Raw genomic sequence first — 27,892 nt, 5'->3', positions numbered from 1 at the left:
CTAGATTTAGGGACTCCTCCTCCTCTGAATCATAATGCAAGGGGTAAGAGGATTTGGGAAGAATAACCCAGAGGCTATTTCCCTTAGCCCAGATCCTCATCTGAGGAATCCAATTCCCTAGGCCTCTTGAGTGGAGTGTAAGACCAAGGAGAAGCAGGAACAGAGACCCCTTGAGGTGGCTTGAAGACCAACACAGCATTCAGTAAACCCGGAGTGAACTCCTGCCATTCACATTAGGGATCCTTCACAACAGGGAAATATGCTTTGTTCTTTTGTTTCTTTATCTGTGGAATGTCTGGTTGAAACACTTCAGGATGATTAGACCCCTGATGAGATTCTATAATGGTGGTAGGAATCTCCTCCCCAACTAAGATCTGAGGAATGTTCCTTGGCCCTTCAGATATAATCAGCCAGGGATCCCCCTCAATGTCAGACACAGATGTTTGAAAAGCTTCTGAGGACATGTAAGAGAGCAGATCCATTGTGGCCTCTGACAAGGTCATGGCAGAGGATTCTGAAGAAATCACCAGACAGATCTCCTGTCTTTTACCAGCCTCAAGAGAGATGTCTGAGGGATGCTCGTCAACAGTTGGATCAGGCTTAACTTTTTTGGTCTTCTTCTTGGCAGACAGCTGGCCCTCAGGATAGGAGGATTCTGCAACAACACCCTGAGTCAACATTAAGTCACTGGTTCTCCAGGTATATGGACAAAGAGGAGCTGGTTCTATATAGGGTCTTGGGTACAAACACCTGGGAAATAGAACACTGCACATGATTGTGGGAATTGCCCAAAAAAAAAAAAAAAAAAAAAAAAAAAGACACAAGATGTGACAATTTATATGGGGAATCTGCATCCCACACTGACATTCTCCCTTTCTGGATGACATGAACACAAAAAATAACAAAAAAAGTAAAAAGAAACCCCAAATAAACACTTATCTGAAATCATGGCTTGATAACCAGCACAGCAGAAGGGTGTTCATAGGATCATAGGAAGTTACTAGGTTATTGGCCCCAAGGCCCTTACAAGTCTAGCCAAGAATTTAGCCCATGTTCCAACAAGTCAGCCCCCTATGCCACTGTCCAGCAGGGACACAGGTGGAATCCCAGGGGTGCATTTTCTGTTTTCCATCTAGTTACCAAGGTTGCGCTTAAAACGTTTAATGAGGTACTCTGCTTTACATGCAGAGGGAGTCTATTCCACAAAAGGCAGAGTCTCTGGGACAGAAATCTGCCCCGCTAGCATGTCCTATTGATGTCATAGACCAGGTTGAGGTCACATGTGTAGGTTACTGAAATGGAGCTTGACTTGCAGATATGCAGCAGTTCTATCAGGGCAGGGTCTGAGATTGCTTTGTATGCCAGACAGAGGTCACCTCTGATGAGTCTGTAGGAGACTGAGTAGAGGGACATGGTTTTTAGCCTAGCTGTGTAGAGTAGATGTTTGAGGCCCTGGATTCTCCAGGTAAGGAACCTCTGTGGTCTCTTCAGCTGCTGCATGTGCTTTGTGAGGTACATACCGAAAGGGGCATTGTACTCAATAATGGGTCATATTAGGGATATATGCAGGGATGTTATGACCACCTTGTCCCTGGATGAAATTCCCTTACTAATAAGGTAGACTATGTAGAAAGCTTTCCGTACAACAGAGGCAATATGGTGGTCAAAAGTTAGTTTGCTATCAACCTGGGTGTCCAAGTGTCCCATGACTGATTGCGTACCTAGTACCTTATTATCAATGTGATAATTTGTGGGGATGTCACTCTCCCCAAAAGAGTCGATGATGCATTTTTTGGCATTCAAGTTTGAAGCCATGTTTCTGGCATCAGTCATTTGTTTGGGTGAGACCCTCTTGGAGGATGTCCAGATCACTAGGGGAACTGATGACAGCACCCAGCTTTCAGTCATCTGCAAACTTGGTCAGGCACAGCCCATTAGATTTGGCCTGCACCTACAAGAAGTATATTCCAAACAGCAGAAGCCCCAAGACCGATCCTTGGGGTACACCGCTTGTTATGGGTCTACTACTTGAGGTGGCTTCACCTATTTTGATTAGGTGGGTTCTATCAGTTAGCCAGTTTGCTACCCATCTGGTAACATATGAATTGATGCCTAGTTGAGAGAGTTTATCTATTATACCTGAATGGGGAATAGTATTGCAGGCTTTGGCCAGGTCAAGGTAGGTGGCGTGCACCATCTTCCCCTCGTCAGTTACCTTGTTGACTGTCTGAAAGAAGTCGACTAAATTTAACAGGCATGACCGCCCCTTCACAAAACCAAACTTTGTGGGATCAAGTGTCTGGAGGTTGCCAATGTCCTTGTTAATGAGGTCCATGGTAATCTGCTCCATGGCCTTGCAGATCAGGCTAGTTAGGCTATAATTGCCTAGATCGGTGGTTCCTCCAACTTTGTGCAAAGGGATGACAGTAGCTGTCCTCCACTCAGCAGGAATGAAGCCAGTACTCAGGCTTTGGTTGAATAGGGTGCCTAATGGTGCTGCAAGTTCCTGCCTGAGTTCATGTAGGATGCATCCTGGGATGTTATAGAGTGTTCAGACCAATGTTCGATAATGACATTTGGGCTGGTGGCAAAGTTATGAGTATCTGCATCCATACATAACCTTTATGGCCTATGTTATGCACAGTGCCTATAAGAGCTGAAGACTTTGGTATACTGACTGGACTTTGGGTTATCCTTGGCAGGAGATCCCTTAGGTGAAGAATACTGCAACAATAACATAGAAGGACATCCCTTTTGTTGGAAACTATCTGTTGCCAAAGAGAGAAGTGGAAGTTTTGAGTAAACAAATGTTAAATAAATAAAAAGGTCAGATTTTGGGGAAGGATTAAAGACTTGACAGGGTGGAAAGGGAGAAGATTTTGAAGTTAGTCATGCAGACTTGTTATACTGTCATTTATTCTGGGGGGGGGGGTCTTTTCATTTCCTTTTGTTACCTCCTGAACTTTGCTTCTTAAGAACCTGCTTACCAGCAGCTTGCTGTGTCAGTCTACTTTGTTTTTTGAAAAAGGACATAGAAGTAGCACTAAATCCCCTGACAAACTTGGAGGAGGAAGGATGAAAACCTGTGAAATTCTATGAATCAGTTTACCTCTCTCATCACACTTTTAAGGACCTCAGCATCAGATGGCCCAAATACTACCTTCCTGTCTAGAGGAGAATTCAAAATAATTTTAGCTTTAACATCCTTAGGAAGGTTTTGAGCCAACAAACCTTCCCATAGCAGTTCTAGTCGCAGCAGCACCGGAAGGGGCATCAGTAGAAGTATTAGCACATTTCAAAGACTGTCGAGTCACTTGAGACACAGAAGTAATAAGACTCCACAAATGTGTTTTTCCTCAGATCAGGGAAAAGACACCATAATGTCCCGGGTGTTCTAAAAGGAGAAATGCATAAACTGTAACATATGAGCATGACAACTGAGAATTCTAAAATTAAGTGCTGCAAAATAGTAAATATGTTAAAAGGTGTGAAGGCTGCCAGCCTAGCTAGATAGAATTTTGTAGACAATTCTATGTCATTGTAAATATTAATATAATCCACAGGCTTGTGTTATAAATGTAAGGAAAACTAAATGTAAGAAAACTGTGTTATATGCTAAACTTCATAAATGTAACCACAGTGCACCCTGCTGGAAGAAATCTGTTAAGTAAAGAATTACAATTGTGTTTGATCTCAAGCTTGGTGACAAGATGTCTGGACCAACACATTTTTTCTATTGTTTTAACACAGAGATAATTGCTAGATTTTACATGTAAAAGTATATTTTATTGCTGTGGCTTCCTGGCCAGGTGCAGCTTACAAAGAAATGTAAAATGTGAGTGTCTGTTAGCCTGGGAACTAAAGGAGAAGTGATAAAAATGATGTAATGTGAAATGACTCAGCAGTACTGGGTGTTATCAATTGAAGAATTTCCCAGAGAGAAATATTGAGCATTTTGGATTTTGTCTGAAGCTGACAACAACTCCCCAGCACCTTTGCCTTGTAAGTAAAGTTATTTAGGACTTAGTTTCTCTTAGAGTTAGACAGGAATTTAGCCAGATTAGTCTAGATGTTTTCTATATTTATGTCAGACTATCCTACAATATTGATTTAAAGTTTCCTGTGATTTCTGAACTCTTGATTAGCACTGTGTTGAAGTGATGAGATATGGCTTGTGCTTTTATTATTTGCTATTAAATATTTGCAAACCTTTCAACTGTGGCTGTTTTGTGTAGAAATAATTTAAGCTCTCAGAGTACATTGCATGCATGTGGTGATACTGTCCTTGCCACTCCAATAGTCTTGCTGTTTGGCACACTTACTATTTGGATAACAGTAATATTACACAGTGAAATTGGTCACCCTTTGGGAAGGGCCTTATAGTAGCTGATAATAGTGGTTGGTGGCACTTGGTATTACCTTATAGTATGGACAGAAAAAGGGGCATAACTGGAGAACCTGTGCCAGCCTTCCCCAGGAGTGTCTGAGTGTATGTATCTAAATCAAATTTTAAGGTGTGTGTGTCAGCTACATGGGCAGGAACACGAAGCACTGGTTGGACAGAGAGGGTGCTAGAGGTTTTAGCTTGACCACTAGGCTGAGATCTGGATGCTATAGCTGTGCCAGTGGGGAGATTTATTGGAGAGGGAGAGGGAGAAACCAGCCCCAGACTGACTGTGATCTCTGTGTGCTCTTAAGGGAAATTGCACTTTACTGTCTGTGTACTTGTTATCCCCCCAAAGTGCACACCCCTCTTTGGTGGTAGTGTTGAGGGCTGAGGCTTCTTGATTACTGGGCCAGTGTGCAGGCATCACATATTAATTGTTTAGCAGTGGTGGGATATCCACATAAAATATTATTTGATAGTGGTCAGACAGCCACATCACATATTAATTGGCTTGTAGTGGTGTGGATAGTGAATTCTTATAGCTTGTGTACAGTGATCACTGAAGGTGTTTTTGCTCTCTACATCAACCAAGCAGTGAATATTCAGAGTTCAGATCACAATTGTTTTGATTCTTTTGTTAGCTTAGTTAGTCAGGGAGAGCAGGAAAGTATGTCAGCAGAGGAGTACTGTAAGCTGACAAGGAGCCAGTTGGCTGTGATGTGCCAGGATAAAGGGCTGGTGCATGGAAACCTGACTAAAGTAGACGTGATTGCAGCTTTGGTCACAGCTGCATCAGAGAATAGCAACCAGGAGGATGATCAGACTGGCCGTGGAGATGTACAACACTCAGAGAATGGGCAGCTCAACCTTACTGCAGAGGACTTAAAAATCCATCTGGAGCTAAAGAGACTTGAGTTGGAGGCCAGGTGTTTGGAAACAGAATCAGCAGAGAGACTGAGATGCCTATAGGCTGAGGAGAGTGAGAAACTGCTATGCCTGGAAGCTGAGGAGAAGGAGAGCAGAAGAAGCACTAAAAGGAGATGTTGACTCTTTGCCAGGGTCATGGAGGTAATAAGGAAGGGAGTAACTGGACCCCAGAAGCACAAAAGGTCAGGAAATTGTTTCTGCAGTTTACAGAGGGGGGATAATTTTGATAGTTTCATTCATATGTTTGAGAGGGTATGTAAACAGTATGATGTTGACCAAAGGCTCTGGGTACGGTTCCTGACCCCCTTACTCCATGGTAAAGCTGTAACTGTACTGTCTAAATTATTTGAAAGTGAATTTTTGATTATACCTCTGTTAAGAATGGTTTGGTAGAATTTTTTAAGCTAACACCTGAAGCTTATAGGAAAAAGTTTCGTGAACATAGATGCAAGGCAGATGAAAGTGTGTGTGAATATGTTGCAGAACTAAGCATTTATTTTCATAGGTGTGTGAGTGGATGCCAGGTCACCACTTTTGAAGGGCTGGCAGACCTTGGTGAGGGAACAAGCCCTTAGCACTTTGCCTGAGGACATGAAGATCTGATTAGCTGATGGAAAATGTGCTACTTCAGATGAGTTGGGGAAGAAGGGAGAGCTATATCTAGCAAGCAGGGAATCACTGCACAGGAAAGGGACACCCAATGGTGCTCAGGGGTCTAAAGGAACCCATGGTGAGCAGCCCAGTCTGCCCCAACAGAAGCTGACAGTAGCAGGGGAAGCCACTAGTCCAGGTACACATCCAGGACCAAAGGTTAAATGTTTTGAATTCAACCAGTGGGGCCATGTGGCATATAGATGTCCACAGAGGCAAGGTGGGGAACAAAAGGTGAGGGAGCCAGTAAGTTGGAAAGGCAAAATGCCAACAGTAGGTTGTCTTGAGACAACAGGGGTACCAAACTACCATTCTGCACAAGTTCTGATAGGGAAGGATTTTGATAATGCAGTACCATGTGTTAACACAGTTACACACAGTCAGGCTAGGAGACAAGCATGTGGGTCTGGTAGCCTGAGGGAGACCCAGTCAGACCACATACTTGCAGCCAGGACTAGTGAGGTTGTTACTTCAGGGATGGAGCTACCCTGTAGCAGTGAGACTGAAGGTGAGCCACAGCTGCTTGTTGGTACTGATGGTCTCTTGGACAGAGTGACTGCAAGGGCAGATGTGAGTAGTAGTACCTAGACTGACAGTGAGGCACTGCTGTCAGAGGATACCAGACTTCCTGTGAAAGGGGAGCTGGGAAGGGTTACAAAGACAGAGGGTTGAGACAGGCTCAGCTCTCAGACCCTACATTACAAGGCCTAAAGCAGGTAGCTAGTGAGGCGCTTGATTCTCAAGGGAAGGGAGAATCTGTATACTGGGACAAAGGGTTACTGCACAGAGAGTGGACCCCTAAGGGAGAGCTAGAAGGTGAGAGAATACAGTAGTTGATAGTGCCTAGAGCCTACCATCTGGCGCTTCTGGCCCTAGCCCAGATTATTCCCTTTGCAGGTCGTGTAGGCATAAAACGTACAAAGAGACATATTATGCAAAACTTCTATTGGTCTGGAATTTCCAGAGATGTAACAGGGTACTACTGCAGGGCCTGTGAGCAGTGCCAAAAGGTAGGCAAGGTAGGAGACAAAGTGAGAGCTCCTTTGATACCTTTGCTTGTGATCGAGGAGCCATTTCAGAGGGTAGTTATGGATATTGTTGGGCCTCTGAGTACCCCAAGTTCCACAGGGAAAAAGTATATCCTAGTGGTAGTAGATTATGCTACAAGATACCCCGAGACAGTGGTTTTGTCCTCCATTGAGGCAGAAAAGGTGGCAAATGCTTTGTTAGAGATTTTCAGCAGGGTAGATTACTCAAAAGAAATACTGACTGAGTTGCCAATTTCATATCAGACCTGCTGGCTTGTCTGTGGAAGTACTGTGGGGTGAAGCACGTGAAGACCATCTCCCTACCATCCCCAGACTAATGGTCTTGTTGAGAGGTTAAACTCTACACTCAAGTCAATGCTATGGGCATTTGCAAACCAGTTTAAGAGGGGTTCATATTCCATTATCGAAATTCCAAAAGTTCGAACACCAGATGTTCAAACTTGGAAGACTGAAATGTAATAACATTGAAACATCAGAACAGTGAATTTTTCCCAGGGGAAAAAAATTTGCTCTTCCGAAAAACACACAACACAAGCAGACCAAAAACCTTATAAACCTACACTAAACCTTCCATATACAACTACCTATGCATTAACCTTAACCCAAATCCTAACCCTATGGTCTGCCACTATCGCACACTTACCTTACCCGCGCCCTAACCCTAAAGTCCATCACTAATCGCACACTTACCTTACCCGTGCCCTAACCCTAAAGCCCGTCACTATCGCACACTTACCTTACCCGTACCCTAACTCTAAAGTCCGTCACTATTGCACACTTACCTTACACACACCCTAACCCCAACATCCATCACAATCACACACTTACCTTAACCCATTCCATAACCTTTGCACCACAGTGCAGAAAATGTTGAAGCCACAGAAATGTCCAACCGAATTCTTTCCCTGGGAAAGAATTCGGACTTCCACGACTTTGACATTTTCACCTTTTGAACTTCCAAGTTCGAACTTCTGGAAGTTTGATTAGGTAATAGGAACCCATTTAAGAGAGAGTGGGACAAATATTTGTCCCATCTGTTGTTTGCTACAGAGAGGTTCCCAGGAATCCATGGGTTTTTTACCCTTTGAGTTGCTGTATGGGCAGAGGGTGAGAGGACCCCTAGATTTAATTCAAGATGAGTGGGAGGTTGAGTGTGAATCTCACAAGGAGTCTGTTGTAGCATATGTACTAAAACTCAGGACAAGACTCAGGGAACTCATGAGCTTGGCCCAGGAGAACCTGGGAGAAGCTCAACAACAGAAAAAGGTATGGTATGATAGGAATGCTGTTGTAGGGTAGCAGGTAATGGTTCTCATTCCTGTCAGACACAACAAGCTGCAAGTAGCCTGGGAGGGACTCTACAAGGTGGTAAGGAAGGTCTGTGATGTTAACTACATGGAAGAACTGCTAGACAGGAGCATAAACTGTACCATGTTAACATGATGAAACCTTACCATGACAGGGAGGCCCTTGTGTTGAGTATTGTCAGTGGACTGCAAGAGGAGTCTGTGGGACATCTGGTGACTGATCTCCTCAGTGAGGCTTGGACTGACACTTCAGTGGAAGGGATAGCAATGTCCCAGCAGCTATCTCCTACCCAGGTTCGAAAAATCTGAGCAATGTTACAGGAGTTTGGGGACATGTTCATTGGGAAACCAGGGTGCACCCACCTGGTGCAGCACCAGGTGGATACAGGACCCCAAAGGCCTATTAGGCAGGCCTCTCACCCACCTGGTGCAGCACCAGATGGATACAGAACCCCAAAGGCCTATTAGGCAGGCCCCTTATAGGGTGCCTGAGAGAGTCAAACAGATTCTGAGGGAGGAGACACAGGCAATGTTAGAACTAGGGGTAATTCAAGAGTCCAACAGTCCCTAGGCCACCTCAGTGGTGCCAAAGAAGGATGGCAGCACCAGGTTCTGTGTGGACTACAGGAAATTAAATAGTCACACAGAGGCAGATGCTTACCCCATGCCTAGAACAGATGAAGTCCTAGAGCAGCTGGGTGGGGCTAAGTATCTTACCACCACTGATCTTACCAAAGGGTTACTGGCAGGTGCCCTTGACTCTCAGTGCTAGACAGAGATCAGCCTTTGTGACTCCTTTTGGCTTGTATGAGTTCACAAAGATGCCCTTTGGAATGAAAAATGCCCCAGCAACTTTCCATAGGCTGGTAGATCAAATCCTAGAAGGAGGGTTTGCCCTTGCTTACCTAGATGATATTGCCATCTACAGCCATTCCTGGCAACAGCACCTTCAACATGTCAGAGAGGTGCTGGGCAGACTACAAAGGGCAGGGTTGACCATTAAGTTGAGCAAATATCAGATCGGTATGGCAGATGTCTCCTACCTGGGACATAGAATGGGGAGTGATAAGATCAGGCCATTACCTGCCAAAGTGGAAGTCATTTAGGCATGGCCTGCACCTGTTACCAAAAAGCAGGTGAAGGCATTCTTAGGGACAGCAGGGTACTATAGAAAGTTCATCCCCAGTTATAGTACCATAGCTGCCCCCCTCATAGACCTGACAAAGAAAAACAGGCCAGATAAGGTAGTGTGGACCACAGCATGTGAGCAGGCATTCCAGAAGCTTAAAGAAGCATTGGGAGGACCCCTTGTGTTAGCCAGTCCAGATTACAGCAAATAATTTGTTGTGCAGGTTGATGCACCCAGTGATTTATCTCAGGTATAGACTTCAACCCAGGTACGAATGCTATGCAGCTGTAGAAGAGGAATGTCTAGCCATAGTGTGGGCACTGCAGAAACTTCAGCCTTATTTGTATGCAAGGAAATTCACTGTAGTCACAGATCACAATCCCCCTAACATGGTTACATTGAGCCAGCCAGCAAAATGCCAAGTTGCTAAGATGGAGCCTAGGGTTGCAAGCATATATGTCAATGCAGCACCATAGTGGGGTTAGCAACGCCAATGCAGATGGGCTCTCAAGACAGGAAATGGGGTGAGGTATACCCAGACAGACTCAACTCTCTCAAGCAACGTTTTTCAAGGGACACTTCAAAAACTAGCTTGAGTTCATGGGGGGGGGGTTTGAAGGCTGCCAGCCTAGATAGATAGAATTTTGTAGATAATTGTATGTCAATGTAAATATTAATATAATCCACAGGCTTGTGTTACAAATGTAAAGAAAACTAAATGTAAGAAAACTGTGTTATATGCTGAACTTCAGAAATGCAACCACAGTGCACCATGCTGGAAGAAATCTGTTAAGTAAAGAATTACAACTGTGTTTGAGCTCAAGTTCAGAGACAGGATGTCTGGACCAACAAATTCTTTCTATTGTTTTAAGACATAAATAATTACTATATTTTACATGTAAAAGTGTCTTTCATTGCTGTGGCTTCCTAGCCAGATGCATCTTACAAAGAAATGTAAATTCTGAGTTTCGGTTAGCCTGGGAACTACAGGAGATGGGATAAAAATGATGTAATGTGAAATGACTCAGTGGTACTGGGTGTTATCAATTTAAGACTTTCCCAGAGAGAAAGGTTGAGCATTTTGGATTTTGTCTGAAGCCGACAACTCACCAGCACTTTTCCTTGTATGGAAAGTTATTTAGGACTTAGTTTCTCTTAGAGTTAGATAGGAATTTAGCCAGATTAGTCTAGCTGTTTTCTATATTTATGTCAGACTATCCCACAATATTGCTTTAAAGTTTCCTGTGATTTCTGAACTCTTGATTAGCACTGTGTTGAAATGATGAGATTTGTCTTGTGCTTTTATTATTTATTATTAAATATTTTTAAACATTTCAACTCTGGCTGTTTTGTGTAGACATAATTTAAGCTCTCAGAGTACATTGCATGCATTTGGTGATACTGTCCAAGCCACTCCAATAGTCTTGCTGTTTGGTAAACTTACTATTTGGATAATAGTAATATTACACAGTGAATTGGTCACGCTTTGGGAAGGGCCTTATAGTATCTGATGATAGTGGCTGGTGGCAGTCGATACTACCTTATAGTCTGGGTAGAAAGGGGGCATAACTGGAGAACCTATGCCAGCCTTCCCCTGGATTGTCTGTGTGTTTGTATCCAAATCAAATCTTAAGGTGTGTGCGTCAGCAGGAACACAAAGCACTGGCTGGACAGAGAGGGCGCTGGAGGTTTTATCTTGACCACTAGGCTGAGATCTGGACCTTATAGCTGTGCTAGTGGGGAGTCTTATTGGGGATCTGGAGAGAAAGGGAGAAACCAGCCCCAGACTGACTGTGATCTCTGTGTGCTCTTAAGGGAAATTGTGTGTACTTGTTATCCCCCCAATGTGCATGCCCATCACTGGTGCTAGTGGCGAGGATTGAGGCTCCTTGATTACTGAACCAGTGCACGGGCATCACAAAAGGTATCCCATCCTGGTCAGAAAGCGAGGGATTGGCAATCAGCAGATGTTTAGCAGCTAAATTTACTAAATAAATCACTGCTGGATCTGATCTGGGGTTAGGAAATAAAAACATACAATTGAAGAACTTTATACAATCTATCTGCTTTCTTGGGGTAGCAGGCTGACTGCCATGCAAGTTACAATCAGTAATAATTACATCCTCCAATGCTTAAACAACAGGAGGATATGGTACAGATTTTAAGAATTTCCAGATGTAAAAATTGTAACTTACACAAAAACTGTAAAATCAGAGAAACACTAGCCCTAAATGGTTGCTGGATCTTTTGTTGGCAACAACTAGAATACCTTTTCCATTTGCTAATATATGACATTTTAGGTACAGGCTTTCTTGCCTCCAATAATTTCTACTGCACATCTTCAGAAAACAGGTGCATAAAAGGTATTAAGGCTCTGTCATTCAGGCAGGTAACCATAGTTTATAGGTTCAAGATGCATTAAACACCCCAATCTCGAGACTGGCCAATTCCAAAAGAAGGAAGAATCACTGTAGCCTAGGCCAGAAGGGAGTCACCAAAACGATCTTTGGGGAGTCCTACTGAATCTTCAGAAGTACCATGAAAATCAGTGGAAAGACATACAAGAACATTACAGTCCAAAAAAAAGAAAAGCCATCTGCCTTCCAGACTTTCTTGCATGAAGTCCTGAAGCAGAATTGTGACAGTTGATCATTCAGACAGTAGGCAAAAAGATCCACCTAAGGAGATCCCAAAAGATGGATCAAACCTTGGAAGGCCCTCTGTTCAGTTTTTATTCATGAGGGTCTGCACTGGTCCTGCACAGCTTGTCAGTGTCAAAGTAAACTTTATTGTCATTTAGAACTCCACATGTGTAGCCTAAATGAAATTTCGTGAATCAACTCAAATCTTGAGATTACAAAGGATAGTGAAACAACACATACAACTAGAGGAATAAACAAAACTAACAAATACAATACCACTCCCAATACACACAAGAAAGAGCAGAGGCATTTACCAACACTCATATACGAAAATAATACCCTCCCCTGAGTTAAATGTCACCCATGCAGTTTTGCTCTGACAGGTTTAAAGCTACCTGCAGAGTGAGATTGTGCTGTAAAGCTATACCCCATGCTTCCAAGGCCAATCTACAGAAGGGGTAAAATCTGGTTCTTGCTTGTTTATGTACCCTGTCACTGTGGTGGCAGTGTTTATAAAGACATGAAGTGATCTCGGGGACTACAGATAACTGAGAGAGTTGAGAGTTGACAGCATTTATAAGAGCATCTATTATATGTTTATATGTTTCGGTTCATCATTCTTGTTACAAAGACTCTGCTCTTTTATGCCCATTAATACTGCTCCTCAAACAAAATCTGACATGTCTGCTGTAACAAATTTCTTTGTAGCAGGAGAGGAGAAAGGGAGATCTGATTCTGAGAAATTTGATGTCTCCACTATATATTCCCCTTTTACAAATCCCAAGACTGAAATGTGAAAAGTCAGTTGGTGCTGATGCTGGGATCAAAGGGTTTTCAGAAATGACTGTATTTCTCTCGTGTAGAATCTTGCAAGAGGTATCATGAGAATCATAGATGACATGAATCTCAACAGTAATGAGGAGTTTTGTCACGGAGATTGAAGTCTAAGTGGAAATTCCCAAAAAATAGATTTAAATATAGGTCTATTATTTCCTGAGAAAGAAATGCACTTTGTACTGAGGTGTCCAGCAGGCACTCTATTAAAACAATTCTGTGAGGTGTCAGAAAAAAAATCTGATTGTTTTCTTGGAATCCAAGTCTGGATAGAAGGATCCCTTACCCAACAAAGCAGATTCCTGATACTTTGAAAATGAATACATAATGTCTTCTACATGTAGAAATCTGTGAATACCCTACAGCCTGCAGTGACTATTACCAGGAGCCAAACACTGAATACTCTTGGAACAGGGGATAGCACAAAGGGTACGTCTGAGAACTGATAATGTGATTCAGACATACACAACCTTAAAAAACTTGACATGTGGATGAATTGGAATGTGAAGATATGCATCTTTTAAATCTAAGGTTAGTAAGAAACTCAAATGAAAACGGAGTAGAAGGTTTTGAAGTGACAGCAATTTAAATTTGGGCACTATCACAAACTGGATTAGGAAGGAAAGACCCAATATGATTCTCCAAGAATCTTTTTTCTTTGGTACCAATGATATTCTTGAATAAAATCCTTTTCCTATCAGATGAGGAGGAACAGTTTCTATTAACCCTTGAGACAGCATATGACATAGGACAGGAAGAAAGGAAAGTCTTTGGTCTGGTTGATGAGGAGGAGTCCCTAGAAAAGGAGGAAGAGTCTCACATTGCCAACTGTAACCTTGAGGGATCTGTGTCAGGATCTGAAACAATCTGTTGTTAGAGAGAGAAATGGAGATTCAATCTTTTTGGGAGGATTAAGGGGACTTTTAGGGTGGAAAGGAAACAATATTCCCTGATACAGTAATTCTGGATTACTGGACTGTCCTTTGTCCTGGGTCACTCCCACTTTTTGGGATTTCCTTGTCAATGCTTTTTAAACATTGGCATACCAACACTGACCTGACAATTTGTTTTGCTTTTTGTTAAGGGTAGATAAGACAGCAGACAATCCCTTTGGAAGCTCACAAAAGAAGAGCTGAAAAATCTGACAGATTCCCTGAATCAGCTTCCCCCCCAGCACACTTCATAATGACCTCTGTAGCAAGAGGACTGAAAACCAACTCTATGTCCAAGGAAGAATTCATAATTTCATTTTTTTACATCTGGGTGGTTATGAAAATGTAGCCAGACAAATCTCCTCAAAACAGTTTCAGTGGCAGCAGCAATGGATGTAATATACATAAAATCATGAACAGATCTTAACTCATTCCCTCCAGTACAGCTCTATTCAGTGTGTACCTTTAACTCACAGTGGGTGTGGTTTGAACCTTTAAAAAAATGAAGTTATCACCTTACAGTTCTAGCAAATACTCACTCCCAGAGGTCAAATAGTAATACAATTGTTTTTGCCATCATGTATACTTCAAGATAAAATATTCTGATACCTTGTATGTAGCATGGTTTTGTAACTGTTAATGCAAATATGAACAAGACCAATTTATGGGGTATGATAGAGGATAGGTCCTTAGCATCAACTGTTAAAAAAATGAATTCATAATAACAAAAGACATACTAATGGAATTTGAATGTGGATGAATGGAAATTATTGAGAAATATTATTAGTAACAATCAAGTTAGGCTTATAAAGCTGGACAAAGGTGGGGGTCTTGTTGTTAACTCCAATGCCCAACAAAACAACCGGCAACCCAATCGGAATCAAACCCAAACAAGAAACAAAAGGAGACAGAGGAGGAGATAGTCCCTTGTGGTGATTTTGGTTCTGCACCCCGCATATATATAAGTTCGGGGGGTGACTAAGATTTATAACTATACCATCTTAGACGTCCATCAAGAGATTGTTGACTTTCTATCAAAAGGATTAACTTTTGTCCCAGGGAAACATATGGACATAGCTACGACCCTGATTGATTTGAAACTTTTTGTTCATAAGTTAAACCTTAATTTGCTCTTGGGAGAGAGTTCTAGTATGGTTAATTCTATTAGAGTCCCGAGTTTGTTTAACCCACCTCTACATCCTAGCTTGAGTGTTTTTGAGAAAATGTGTGAAATGGATATTAGGGCTATTAACGACAAAAATAACCATCAGAAGAACACTATTAACAACATCAGCCCATTAGAATACGACTTTTTAAATTTGGTAAACGATTGTAACATAAGGGTCATGAAGCCTGACAAGGGCGGGGGCTTGGTGTTTATGGATCATTGTACATATTTGGAAAGTATGGTCAAACATCTTAATACCGTTGCTTATACACAGGTTACCTTGAACAAAGTTAATCTAGCATACAAAAAGATTAGGTCTATGTTAGAAGACTTATTTTTAGAAGGGTTAACAGATATAGACCTGCACCTGTACTTATCCATAATAGCACCTAAAACACCAGCCCTGTTTGGCACTCCCAAAATTCACAAAGCTATAAACAACCCTCCTTTTAGACCCATTGTTGATGGTCGTGGGTCTATCACATACGGTTGTGCCAAATACATAGATAGCGTGCTAAAACCACTAGTTGAAAGTGAGCCTCAAATTTGCAAAGACTCATGGGGATTTTTGAAAAGCATTAATGACTTGAAATACCAACAAAATGTGTGTTTTCTGACAATTGACATCAAGTATCTCTATACCGTAATTCCTCAAAGGATTGGTCTATAGTGGATTAGGGATTTCTTACTTACTAAGAACATACGAGAGAATACCATTTATTTGATTGAAACACTACTTGAGATAGTTTTGACAAATAATTTCATGGTCTTTGAGGGGCAATTTTATCTGCAGAAAACTGGTGTCGCCATGGGCTCCCCGTGTGGCGGCAGTTTTGCCAACGCCGTCATGGCCCATTGGGAGAACAACTTTTTGTTTACCAACACTTTATTTCAAGACAATGTCTCCTGGTACACTAGGTACCAGGATGACATGTTTTGTATTTGGAAGGGTGACAAATCTTTGATACCCAATTTTATTAACAACATCACACAAACCACCAACTTTTTAGAGTTTACTTCCGTCATAGGGGAGAGTTCAATTAACTATCTCGACATTTTGTTAATCAATGACAGAGTTAATCATAGATACAAAAGTGTAATATACAGGAAACTGACCTATTCTAATGCATTTTTACATTTTTCTAGCAACCACCCTTACCATCAGAAAAGGGCCATTGTTAAAGGCCAAATGGTAAGGGCTGCTAGAATGATTTTGGACAATTTTGATTTTGAGTCCGAATGTGAACAGCTTCAAAAATGTTCATGAATAGGGGATACCCTGGTCACTTGGTTATCAATATTAAAAAGGAAGTTGTCTTTAAAAGAAGTGTAGGACACTTTAAACCTTTATTAACAGGACAAGGGGAAACTTACATGGTGAGCTCTCTTGACCAAGAGAATTTAACTGACCATGGAGAGGCTCTCAACAGTCACAATTCTAGGGTTTACCAAACAAGTTTGTTATGCACATTTTCAATAGACTACCATCTCATTAGGGATATTTTCAACAAAAACTGGAATATTATCAACGGGGATGAAATGCTGTCAAAAACTTTAGGAATAAGGCCCAAGATAAGATACAGGAGGGACCAAAATCTAAAAACCATCTTAGAGAACAGGAGGAAGCCACAGTTGAATAGGCCCAATGGTATGTTTAAATGCGGGGCCTGTTCCCAATGTAAATACATTATGGCTAGTAATCAATTCTGTATAAATGATAAAACATATAAAGTTATCTCTAGATACAATTGTGACACTAAAAGTGTCACTTATGTAGCTTTATGTGGCCAATGTAATGGTTATTACATTGGTAAAACGGAAAGGAAGTTAAGACAGCGAATATATGAACATTATTATGCCATAGGTAAAAAAGATATTAACAACGCACTAGCTAAGCATTTAGATCATCCCGGCCATAGTTTTAAATTTGCCATTTTACAACATAGACCCAATGACATTAGAGGAGGACCTTGGCAAATTCTTTTAGAGATAGATGAATTGATGTGGCAAATTAGGACAAGGGCACATATTTTTCCAGGGCTGAATGAAAATATATCTATTAAATGCATTTTAAAGCTGTTTGCTTTGAAAAGATAACCATAATGTATTTACATTCAGATATATAATTTTATTTTTGTATTCATATTTTATTAACTTTTTGGTACATATAAGTATTTATTTAAGCATTTATTTAACTTCACTTTTTTGTCCAATTATTGGCAGGTTGTCGTCGTTATTAAGGATTATGTGGCTTTATTGTACACGAAGAACATTAATATTTAATATTTACTATTTATTATTAATTATTTATTACTTACTAAATTCATAATTTGATTATAAGACTAATTTATGTATTAACTAACTTTAAGCCTGCAAACTCAGGTATTTCGGACTGCTGCTCACCAGTGATATTACTAGATAGAGCATGCTCGCTAGATTGTTCATGCACATCCGATGTTATTGCACCTTTTAAAAAAATTTGGATTTTCAATTTGTATTTTCTATTATGCTACTTGATATTTAGTAACAAGGTGTACATTTGTAAGTTACGCTTTTTTGAAAAGCATGTACAACATCGAATGTTTTAGAATGCAGGGGTTTTTACTTGTTGTCAATAGTTTTTAGTAATTATCTTTCTCAATGCTAATTGACTAATAGGTTCAACTTGTGTATAAAAGGGATGTTAATTGATGCATTTACTGTTTGTCTGAGGAAGGTGAGGCAAGGTCCTTACTGAAAGCGCTTACAATAAATGTTTTTTTTCATTTATTTGCCGGCTCTTATAGTGTTCTTTTCGCCTGGTTTTAACAGTTTTGTGTTTCGTGCTTTAAGTGTGTTGGTCTTGTTGTTATGAATATGAATGAATATAATGAAAAGATGCTGGCTTTGCTGTTTAGTGATGCCTATGAGGAAGTCTCTCTCCAATGAATATAACATACAGGAGGGTAGATGTTGAGTTGGAGGATATGTTATTAAATGGAGGTAACAGTTCAGATGGTTATGAATATTTGGTGGTTGCACATCCTAGAATACCCACCATTTTTGGTATTCCCAAAATCCACAAGAGTCTATCTTGTCCCCCTCTCTGCCCTATAATTGATGCCAAAGCATCTAAGACTTTTAATATAGGCTGTTTTATTGATCAACAACTTAAGAAGGCCGAAAAGTGAATCGATCATTTGTATAAGGATTCATGGGATTTTTTTGAAAAGAGTAAGTGATCATTTATATGATGAGAAATTAATTTTTGTAACTATTCATGTTAAGGACCCACACTCCACATCATCCCGCATGAATTGGGCTTAGAATGGTTCGAGTATCTTGGTTTTAACACAAGCTTTGGCCACGACAAAATCAAAGCACTAAAAATCTGATGGAAATGGTTTTGATGAACGATTTTATCACTTTCAAAGGTCAATTGCTTAAGCAATGTCATGGAGTGGCCATGGGGGCGGCTTGCGCTCCCATTTTCACCAATCTAATTACGGTTTATTGGGAGACCTATATGGCTTCCTCTGCAGTGTTTGTCCCTTTATGGATGTTTTTTAGATGACACTGTGATTGACACAGTGGAGAGGTTGCAGGAATTCTTTCAATATTTGCACACTACTACTGACTTTCTTAACTTCACTTTGAATTTTTCCAATGACCAAACTGATTACTTACATATATCCATTTTCAAGAACATGAAGGAAAAACATTTTGAATCCTCCATTTACAGACAGCCTATGTATTCCAACTCCTTCCTCCATTTTACTAGTTGGCATCCCCTCCATCAGAAGAAATCATTGGTGAAGGGTCAATATGTAAGGCTATCACATATGGCATCCCAAGATGAGCAATTTAGCATTGAGCGTTCGAAGATGAAACTTGCGTATGAGAGTAGAGGCTACCCCTCAGTATTTTTAAATGATAGAGTACATGAGGGGAAAATTAAAAAAAAATAATGGTGTCTTTTGCCCTCTATTAGGTAAGGGACAGGATCAAGAGATGGGCCGAGTGGACTCAAGGGATGCAGGGTGATTTTAACAGAGCCTTTGTCCTCTCTTAACTACTGATTTTTATGACATTAAGGCAATTTTTCAAAATAATTGGAGTACTTTTTCTCTTAACCAAGAACACTTGAAAATAGTAGGACAGGCTGCAAGGATTCTTTACAAAAAAAAGACAGGTATTTTAAAAATTTGATGGAAATGAATGGCTCTGTTGGGAGTCAAGGTGAAATGGTCAGAAGTGGCAATTGTAACCTGTGTAAAAATATATTGAATGCTCTTCCTTTGTTATTTACGGATATGGAACTATAAAGTTGCCCCAAAGGTATTACTGTTCGACCACTGGGGTTATATATGTCATGCAATGTCAACAATAAGACTGTTTTTACATTGGGAAAACTGTTCAACCATTTAGGGCAAAAGTATATCATCAGTTATATGATATAAAGAACAGGGAAGAACATAATGCCCTCTACAGACACATCTGTTCTTTTGAAACCCACAAGTTTTTGCTTTTACATTGTTGATCATGTTACTATGGGAAGCAGAGGGGGCCCAAGTGAAGATCTTTTAGAATATAAGGAACTAAAATGACAATTAAGGACAAATGCCATGGTAGCTCCAGGTTTGAATGATATAACTTTGACAGGAAGTGTTTTGAGGTTAAAAATCAGTGTATTTTTTATAAATCATTTTTTATTTTCAATGTTCATCTACGTAATGTGTTAAATATTTTAGAAGGTGTCCATATCAGTTTCCAATAAATGTTTAATATTAGGGTTGCTGAGTTAATTGCTTAATCAAGTGTGAGGTCATGTGAATTTTAAGTGTATAAATTGAGTGCAAGGTTGATGGAAGGTGTTCTGAAAACATCCATATTGTTGTTTGAAAGCACTTAACCTGTGGTTTGATTTAAATAAGGTGGTGTAGTTTTGTGTCATTTCACTCCCAGCTTTTTTATTTTTTTATTTTTTATCCAAATAAAATTATGGAGGAGGTGTTTTCTGTTTCATTTTGACAGGAAAAGTGTGTCCAAGCATATTACTAATGTCAGCAGCAACTTCCCCAGGTTAGGCACAGCATTGTGTAACAACAGGGTAATCTTCCCTGTTCCCTCTCCCAGGATCAACAAAAGTGGCTCTTCCTTGCCCACTGAGAGTATCCCAACAGACATACAGGAAATGGTTAAACCCTGGTCCATAGTGGCTGTAGTTGCTACACCACAGGAACCAAGATAAAAGATGTTTGGTCTGAGGTACAACAAATGTCCATAACAGAGTCAACCACCTACAGCTGAGGCAAACTACTAGCTTGCTGTGGTGGAAAAGGCTGTTTGCTTAATTTTTTTCTTTTTGTGGCTGGAAAATGGACCAACAGTGGTACTGGTAGTCAGTTTCACAGTCATGGCAAAAATTATGCCTATTTCCCAGGGTAGACAATTAGTAACTGCCAATAAATACTACCAGTCTAAATGCCAGTCAAACAAAAGTAAAATAAATACAATTTTTCCACAGCAAAAAATGTTTTCTGTTACTTTACTTTTAAACTGACAGAAAGAAATAAGTGCTCTGTTTAAAAGTGCATTACAGTCTCAAGGCAGTTCATTAAAATACAACACTCCTACCTTAAAAATAACTTCTCTTAAGAGGAAAGTAATAAAACATCAACAAAATTAAGAAAATGTACTGTTTCATCTCCCAAAGGGAACTTATCAGCAAAGGAAAACACAAGCTGGCTGTCAATCCTCAAAAGGCTCTGAAAAGTAGACTCGTTGGCAGCAGCAAAGGTCTGAAGGGCTTCTCACCCAAATTTGTCTTTTAGTCAGCTCAGCTTATGCTGCCAGACAGTTTAGGGGCATGGAAGGTGCCCTGAAGCTTTGACACTGGCTGGCCATTATATCCTTGGCAGGTTATAACCCATATATATCTAAGGCTACTGCAGCAGTGATTAATATGATGAATATTGCTGCAGCAGCATTTATCATATTGATCACTGCTGCAGTAGCCTTAGCTCTATAAAGCAGTGATCAATATGATGATTATCTTGAACTACTAATGAACTAATTAGAATTGGGAAATAATCTGTTTTACATTCAAGTGTCTTTTCTGCTCATCTGAACTAACCTTGGACAAGACTAATGCTTGCCTGCAGATGTGTATAGTCCAAAGGTTGATAGCTTACAAAAGTTATGATCTGCTACCAGGCATTGCCTTGAAACAGTCTTACCAGAAATATATTACAGATCTAAGTTATACCCATTTATCTTCAAATCATTAACTCCTTCTTTATTCATGTCTTACATTATAAATGTCTGCAAGCTAAACAAGAAAGCATATTCTTTGAAGTTCAAAGTCTTGATAAAGCATATTACCTTTTCTATTTTGATTAGTCAGTGGAATCTTATCTCCTCCTGGTTTAAGGTTATACGACTTTGTCACTCCAAATTCTTCTTGAAAAACCTGAAAGATAGGTGGCATTTTTTAAGTTCTAAAAACATCATAATTCCTGAATCCCAATTAACACCACTGGAAAACAACAGGGGCTACAAAGTATGAATCATATTTGCTAAAACTGCGTGAATCTCAATCTTTTTTAATGTAAAATTCTAGAAACTACTTCTGCACTCCTTCTTTATTTATCAGTGAAATGTGCATACAGAAATGTATTCCTCAGATCCTTTTCATCTCCTCCATCTGCTTACTCTGTATCATGCATCTGTTACTTCCTTAGGTGTATATTTATCTGCACTTTTTTTCTTGGAAGGGTATCTCTCCATGCCTTATAGAGTGCATTAGTAGTAGTAATATTACTATCATCATAGCAAAACAATACAAATCTTACCAACTGCATATTAAAAGGTATTTCTATCATCTCTGTAAAATTCCCACTCAGGGCTCAAAGCAACTACATTCACATGAAGTCAGTACTGTGCTGTAAATTTAAATAGCTAAAAGCTGTTTCATATCCAAATACTTTTATATATCTGTGTTCATACACTTCTAGAATTTAAACTGTGTGTACTCAATGTGTTTTTATAACTATATGCAGACTAATGGCATCAAATGCTGTCCTAAATATCATATTTTATATCACCGTCTATAGTGCTACAACAATTATCTTGCATAATTTTGTTTTTACATGATCTGTATAGATATTTTTGTCAAGATATTTTCTTTCCAGATCTCCAGTGAAAATGAGGTACAATCCAGTAGGATACTCTAGTAATTAGACAAACAGACAAATAAATTAATATATAGAAAGTTGGTGGACAGATAAAAAGGTGACAACTTCCATACAAATTATGTAAGTAGAAAAACAATATAAATTATGAAGTCCAGGAATGCAATCCGATTCTCAGCTGTCATTTCCATGTCGTCTCTTACAATTTTTATTTTTTGTTTATTTAGCTTGACAACTTGGTTAGGTGGGCTAGTCAAACTGATCCTTTCAGCCATAACCCAGACTTGTAAGCAGCGATGATGACAAGCATATATATGAAAAAGTAGGGTACAATAAATTTATTAAGAACAGAATGCACTTGAAAGAGAACAGCATACATTTGATAGTCTTAGTCAAAATCATTTAATTATGGAACCATTTGATAGTCATAAGTGTGTGGCACAATATAAAGTGAACAGACTTGAGCCGATAGGATTTTTACATAGGAAGAAGTGTGATACTTGAGCAATAATACATGACGGGATGTGGATATCAAAGAATTTACCCACAGTTGGCAAGGTTTTATCACGAGAGTGAAGCTAAAGTGCGTAAACAAAACCGACTGTGTGTAATTCCTGTGATGCCATATATATAGGAGTGTATTAAACAAAGACATTATTTAAAAAATTGCTTACTTTTTTAGATAATTACCATGTATGATGACACTTCAGTCTTCTTCTACAATAGCTTTCTTGGAGGGGATCACTTAAGCATGTACTACAAATGTTTCAGTGTCTACATGCCACTGCTTGCATGGTACAAATCTATTTTTACTATATATTGTTTCCTAAATTGTGAGTCAAGAATGAGCAGTAACTGAAGTATTTACTTTACACTTCTGGATTTCTGGTCCCTGAATTTTTATTTTATTTATTTATTTTTTGGTATTTTTTCCATTATCGGGGCAACAGATGTCATGAGCGGTTGCAATGTTACCACGCTGTCACGTCTGAAAATTTGTACAAGATGCATTTTGATGCAACCTTATCTTCACTTTCAGAGGTGACAGCGTGGTAACATTCCAAAGGGTCATGTCATGTATAGTCCCGATAACAAAAAAAGGGCCATTGTTTTTAAACCAGTAACCGTCTGCTTGCATACAGATTCTGCTATTCTTTCTTGAGCTGTTAATCGACTTCCTCAGGAATAACAAATAATGACTGTATATTTAAAACAATAAGCATCTGCATTCCAAAGGGTCATGACATGTGTATTCCCGATAACAAAAAAAGGACCTTTGTTTTTAAACCAATAACCATCTGCTTGCAGACAGATTCTGCCATCCTTTCTTGAGCTGTTAATTGACTTCCTCAGGAATAAAAAAAAAACAACAGTATATTTAAAGCAATAACCATCTGCTTGCAGACAGATTCCGGTATTCTTTCTTGACCTCTTAATCTACTTCCTCAGGTATATACTGACACGTATTCACTGCATTCTGTGAAAAATGCTTCCTTGTGGTGTTTCAGCCGCTCTCCCAATTTTCAAAAGTGTATGCATTATTCTTGCACTTTTTCTGATATGGTTTATATATTATGCAAATTTATTACATTGCTCCTAGAAACACTTCAATACTTGCATTATACACAACACCACATTTTTTTCGTTCACGGTAAACATTTCAAGATCTGTGGTTCCTTCGATTGCTTCTGACATATATACAGATGCACCAGCGTGGTAACATTCCAACCGCTCATTTAGATATATAATACATTTGGTGACAGTCTGCAAGGCGGACTTACATTCCAACTGCTGATTACAGCTGTTGCCCTGATAACAGAAAAGTACCTATTTTTTTAATTTTTGACTTGCTATTTTGAGTTCAATGAGGGAAAAAAAGCAAATGTGACCACTTATGAGAAAAAGAGCCATTTGACTCTAACTCTCTCATTTTTTTTTTTTTTTTGTCAGGAACATGCATTCTTTAAAAAAAAAACAGGAAGTACAAAACTCTAACATCTGGCACTATTAACTGATAGAAATCTTCAGTGCTTTACCAGAAGATTAATTTTTTTTTTTTTTATGAGAGAAAGGGTAGAAAATATTAAGAAAATCAAGGGCATTCCGTAAAACTCATGACAGTTCACATGCATGGCAGCATACCTCTCAACTGTCCAGAGTTTGGCGGAACATCCCTGACTTTTCATACGTTTGCCAAGCCCCTCATAAAGTGTGATAAATATAGTTATGGAGCATATACAAACAGAAGTCTGGCTGCACAACAACAGACTTTTTTCAATTAGTATATGCTCAATTTGCAATGGGTATATTGATTGGCTGCCCAATCAGTGCGCACATTTCTGAATGTAATTACCCTTTATTGTATAATTACAAATATGGCTAACATAACATTAATATTTCAACATTTCTATTTATAGGTCAACTTTTTCAACTTGGATTTGTATGGGAATAGCTATTTGCTAAGGTTTGTTACATGAAAGTAAAACCTTTGCCCATTATCTCTAAAGGTGATATCAGCTAACAGATCCTCACTAGGTGATCTTCCAGTTTGAAGTGGAAGCCCTTTACTGTCAAGGTGATTCCCCACATCATTTGGTAGGTCTCTTTAAATATACTGTTTCACATTGAGTATCCCGGAGTGAGTATACGTATCCTTTGTAGTAAACAGAGATTAATACTGAATTCAATAGAATTCATGAGAGAAGGGTGTTTTGTTTGCAAGGATAATCAAGGGAAATTTTTCATAATTTACAATGGTGAGATACTGTCCTTGACAAAAGGGCAAAGTGATAGATTTTGTTTTCTGTCACTTTATGTAGATGGAAATTTGCTGAGGAATAGTGTACCATAAAACAGTAGTTCCCAACCTTTTTGTTAAAAGGCATCCCTATTAAAATGGCTGTCTGGCAGTTGCACGTTCATTAGATCTATGTATTACTATGTCATACTGAATTAGTGGTCAGCAGTATGGTTTCATGCCAGGAAAGAGCACTAAAGATGTGATGTTTGCTCTGAGAGTGTTGATGGAGAAATATAGGGAAGGTCAGAAGGAGTTGCATTGTGTCTTTGTGGACTTGGAGAAAGCATATGATAGGGTGCCTAGAGAAGAGTTGTGGTATTGTATGAGGAAGTCAGGAGTGGCAGAGAAGTATGTAAGTGTGGTACAGGATATGTACGAGGGTAGTGTGACAGTGGTGAAGTCTGCAGTGGGAATGACAGATGTGTTTAAGGTGGAGGTGGGATTACATCAAGGATCAGCTTTGAGCCCTTTTTTATTTGCAGTGGTTATGGACAGGTTGACAGACGAGATCAGACAGGAGGCCCCATGGACTATGATGTTTGCAAATGACATTGTGATCTGTAGTGAGAGTAGGGACCACGTTGAGGAGACCTTGGAGAGGTGGAGATATGCTCTAGAGAGGAGACAATTGAAGGTCAGCAGGACTAAGACAGAATATATGTGTGTGAATGAGAGGGAGGATAGAGGAATGGTGAGGATGCAGGGAGTAGAGTTGACAAAGGTGAATGAGTTTAAGTACTTGGGATCAACAGTTCAGAGTAATGGTGAGTGTGGAAGAGAGGTGAAGAAGAGAGTACAGGCAAGGTGGGATGGGTGGAGAAGAGTGTCAGGAGTGATTTGTGACAGACAGGTGCCAGTAAGAGTGAAAGGGAAGGTCTACAAGAGGGTAGTGAGACTAGCTATGTTATAATGGATGGAGACAGTGGCACTGACAAAAAGGCAGGAGTCAGAGCTGGAAGTGGCAGAGTTAAAGATGTTAAAATTTGCACTAGGAGTGATGAGGGTAGACAGGATTATGAATAAGTATATTAGACGGTCAGCCCAGGTTGGAAGGTTTGGAGACAAAGTCAAAGGAAATGAGGAAGGCCTAAGATAAGGTTTATGGATGTGATGAGAGAGGACAAGCAGGTGGTTGGTGTGACAGAGCAAGATGCAGAGGACAGGAAGAAATGGAAATAGATGGTCCGCTGTGGGAATCCCTAATGGGAACAGCTGAAAGAGAAGAAGAAAAAGAAGAAGATACTGAATGCCATGATGGTGAAAATTGCAACAGGAAAATAGCAATTATGTTATGTGCAGACTATCAGTACAATCCTGTACATTTAACAAGCATAACAATAACTCACATGCAAGTACTGGGCTAGCTGCCATTATGGGTTATTTTAAGCCTAGACAAGTTCCCTTTTTATGCTTACATCTACCTATCCCATTTGGTGGTAGGATTGGCCCTCCCCATTCCATAGTCAATAATTACATATTACCCCTATTGAGAATAACTGGGATCATACCATAGGTAATTTGAGGGGACTCATGCATGGGATAAAGCATTTAAGAGCTACCTCTGTCCATTACAAGTACTGGGGGCAGTCCAGGGGTAAATTTTCTAATATTCATCCATAGACCCAACTTGCACTTCTGTTGATGTTGCATAGAGGTTTACAGCTATAGACTGAGTATTTCTGAAGCTATTTGACTTGCTGATATGCAGTAGCTCCATCATTAATGGGTTGGAAGATGGCTTGTATGTCAGACACAGGTCTCCTCCAAACAGTCTGTAGGCTATAGAGTGTAGTGACATAACTTTGTGTCAGTTCATGCATGACATATTGTTTAGGCTTTGTATCCTTTTAGTATGGCATCTCTGTGAGAATTCCAGTTGTTGCATGTGTATGGACAGATACACACCAAAGGTGGAATTACTCTTAATGATCCGCCTAATGATGGATGAGTAGAGGGGGACAATGGCATCTGTGGATCGAGACATAATCCCTTTGTTTATAAACTGCTGAATATAGAAGTACTTTCTTAGGATAGTGGACACATGTTGGTCAAAAGTCACAGCATAGTTATTGGTTATTTTGTTGTTCTTACACAAACAATACTTTCCTTCATATCTCTAACTCTTACACCATCTAAAAGAGGTCAAAAGATTTGCTGAATAAGTTGACTGATTTTTTTTTTCAAAGAAATGATGTTTTCTGGAGGGAGTAACTTAATTAGTCCATAGGTTAGCCCATAGAAACCATGAGATTTTAGATGCTATGTGTTGCATTTTAGAATGTCTTTCCAACTTTTTGATCCATGTATGTGATGCACATCCTTATCACTGAATATATCATTAACTGTTCAATTTTATGACCATATTTGGGTTTATCTATATCCCTATCCTCGTGGTATGCTTTGCTCATTAGCACTTTTCACAGCTCTCTAGAACTTTAGTTCCTTGTGCATCCATCTGCACAAACAAATACAATAGAAGCCTACTAAAAATCAAAAACACTGTTTTTGTTTGAGCATCTGAATATTATTACATTTTAGACCAAACACTTCAATTTACTTTTTATTTAGGGCAGGTGTGTGTTTATTTACTGATTGTCTGAGCATTGAACTGCTCAGCTATTTAAAAGGTCTCTGTGAGAGTGCAGCAATAGAAATGCAACATTTGAGCACCTGCATTTTGATAATATTTTAGTTCAACTCTTCATTTTACTTTTTTCGTTGGTGTGGGAGTATGTGTTTACTTACTGACTGAGCACTGAACTGCTCAGCGATTTAAAAGATCTCAGTGTGTGTGGACACAAGCACAAAGCAGCTGCTCGTCACACACATGACGAGAAGATGCTAAGGCACATCTTGCGAAGCTTGATGGGTGCAACAGGCACAGGAGGCACAGG

At 39.7% G+C, this 27,892-nt stretch overlaps 1 protein-coding gene across 1 annotated transcript in view; it reads right to left on the bottom strand.

The window, feature by feature from the left end:
* Positions 1-27,892, bottom strand: part of HECTD2 (HECT domain E3 ubiquitin protein ligase 2) — a 1,329,650-nt gene that overhangs the window by 208,846 nt on the left and 1,092,912 nt on the right. The window contains exon 17 of the mRNA XM_044056649.1: positions 21,390-21,477. Within this exon, the coding sequence (XP_043912584.1) occupies positions 21,390-21,477 (88 nt within the window). The remainder of the gene's footprint in view (positions 1-21,389; positions 21,478-27,892) is intronic.

Source organism: Protopterus annectens, chromosome 14.part0, assembly GCF_019279795.1.
Source record: "Protopterus annectens isolate FY-2018-M chromosome 14.part0, PAN1.0, whole genome shotgun sequence".
Taxonomy (NCBI): domain Eukaryota; kingdom Metazoa; phylum Chordata; order Ceratodontiformes; family Protopteridae; genus Protopterus; species Protopterus annectens.
Note: the sequence above shows the minus strand (reverse complement) of the source record. Positions and strands in the feature narration are given on the sequence as shown.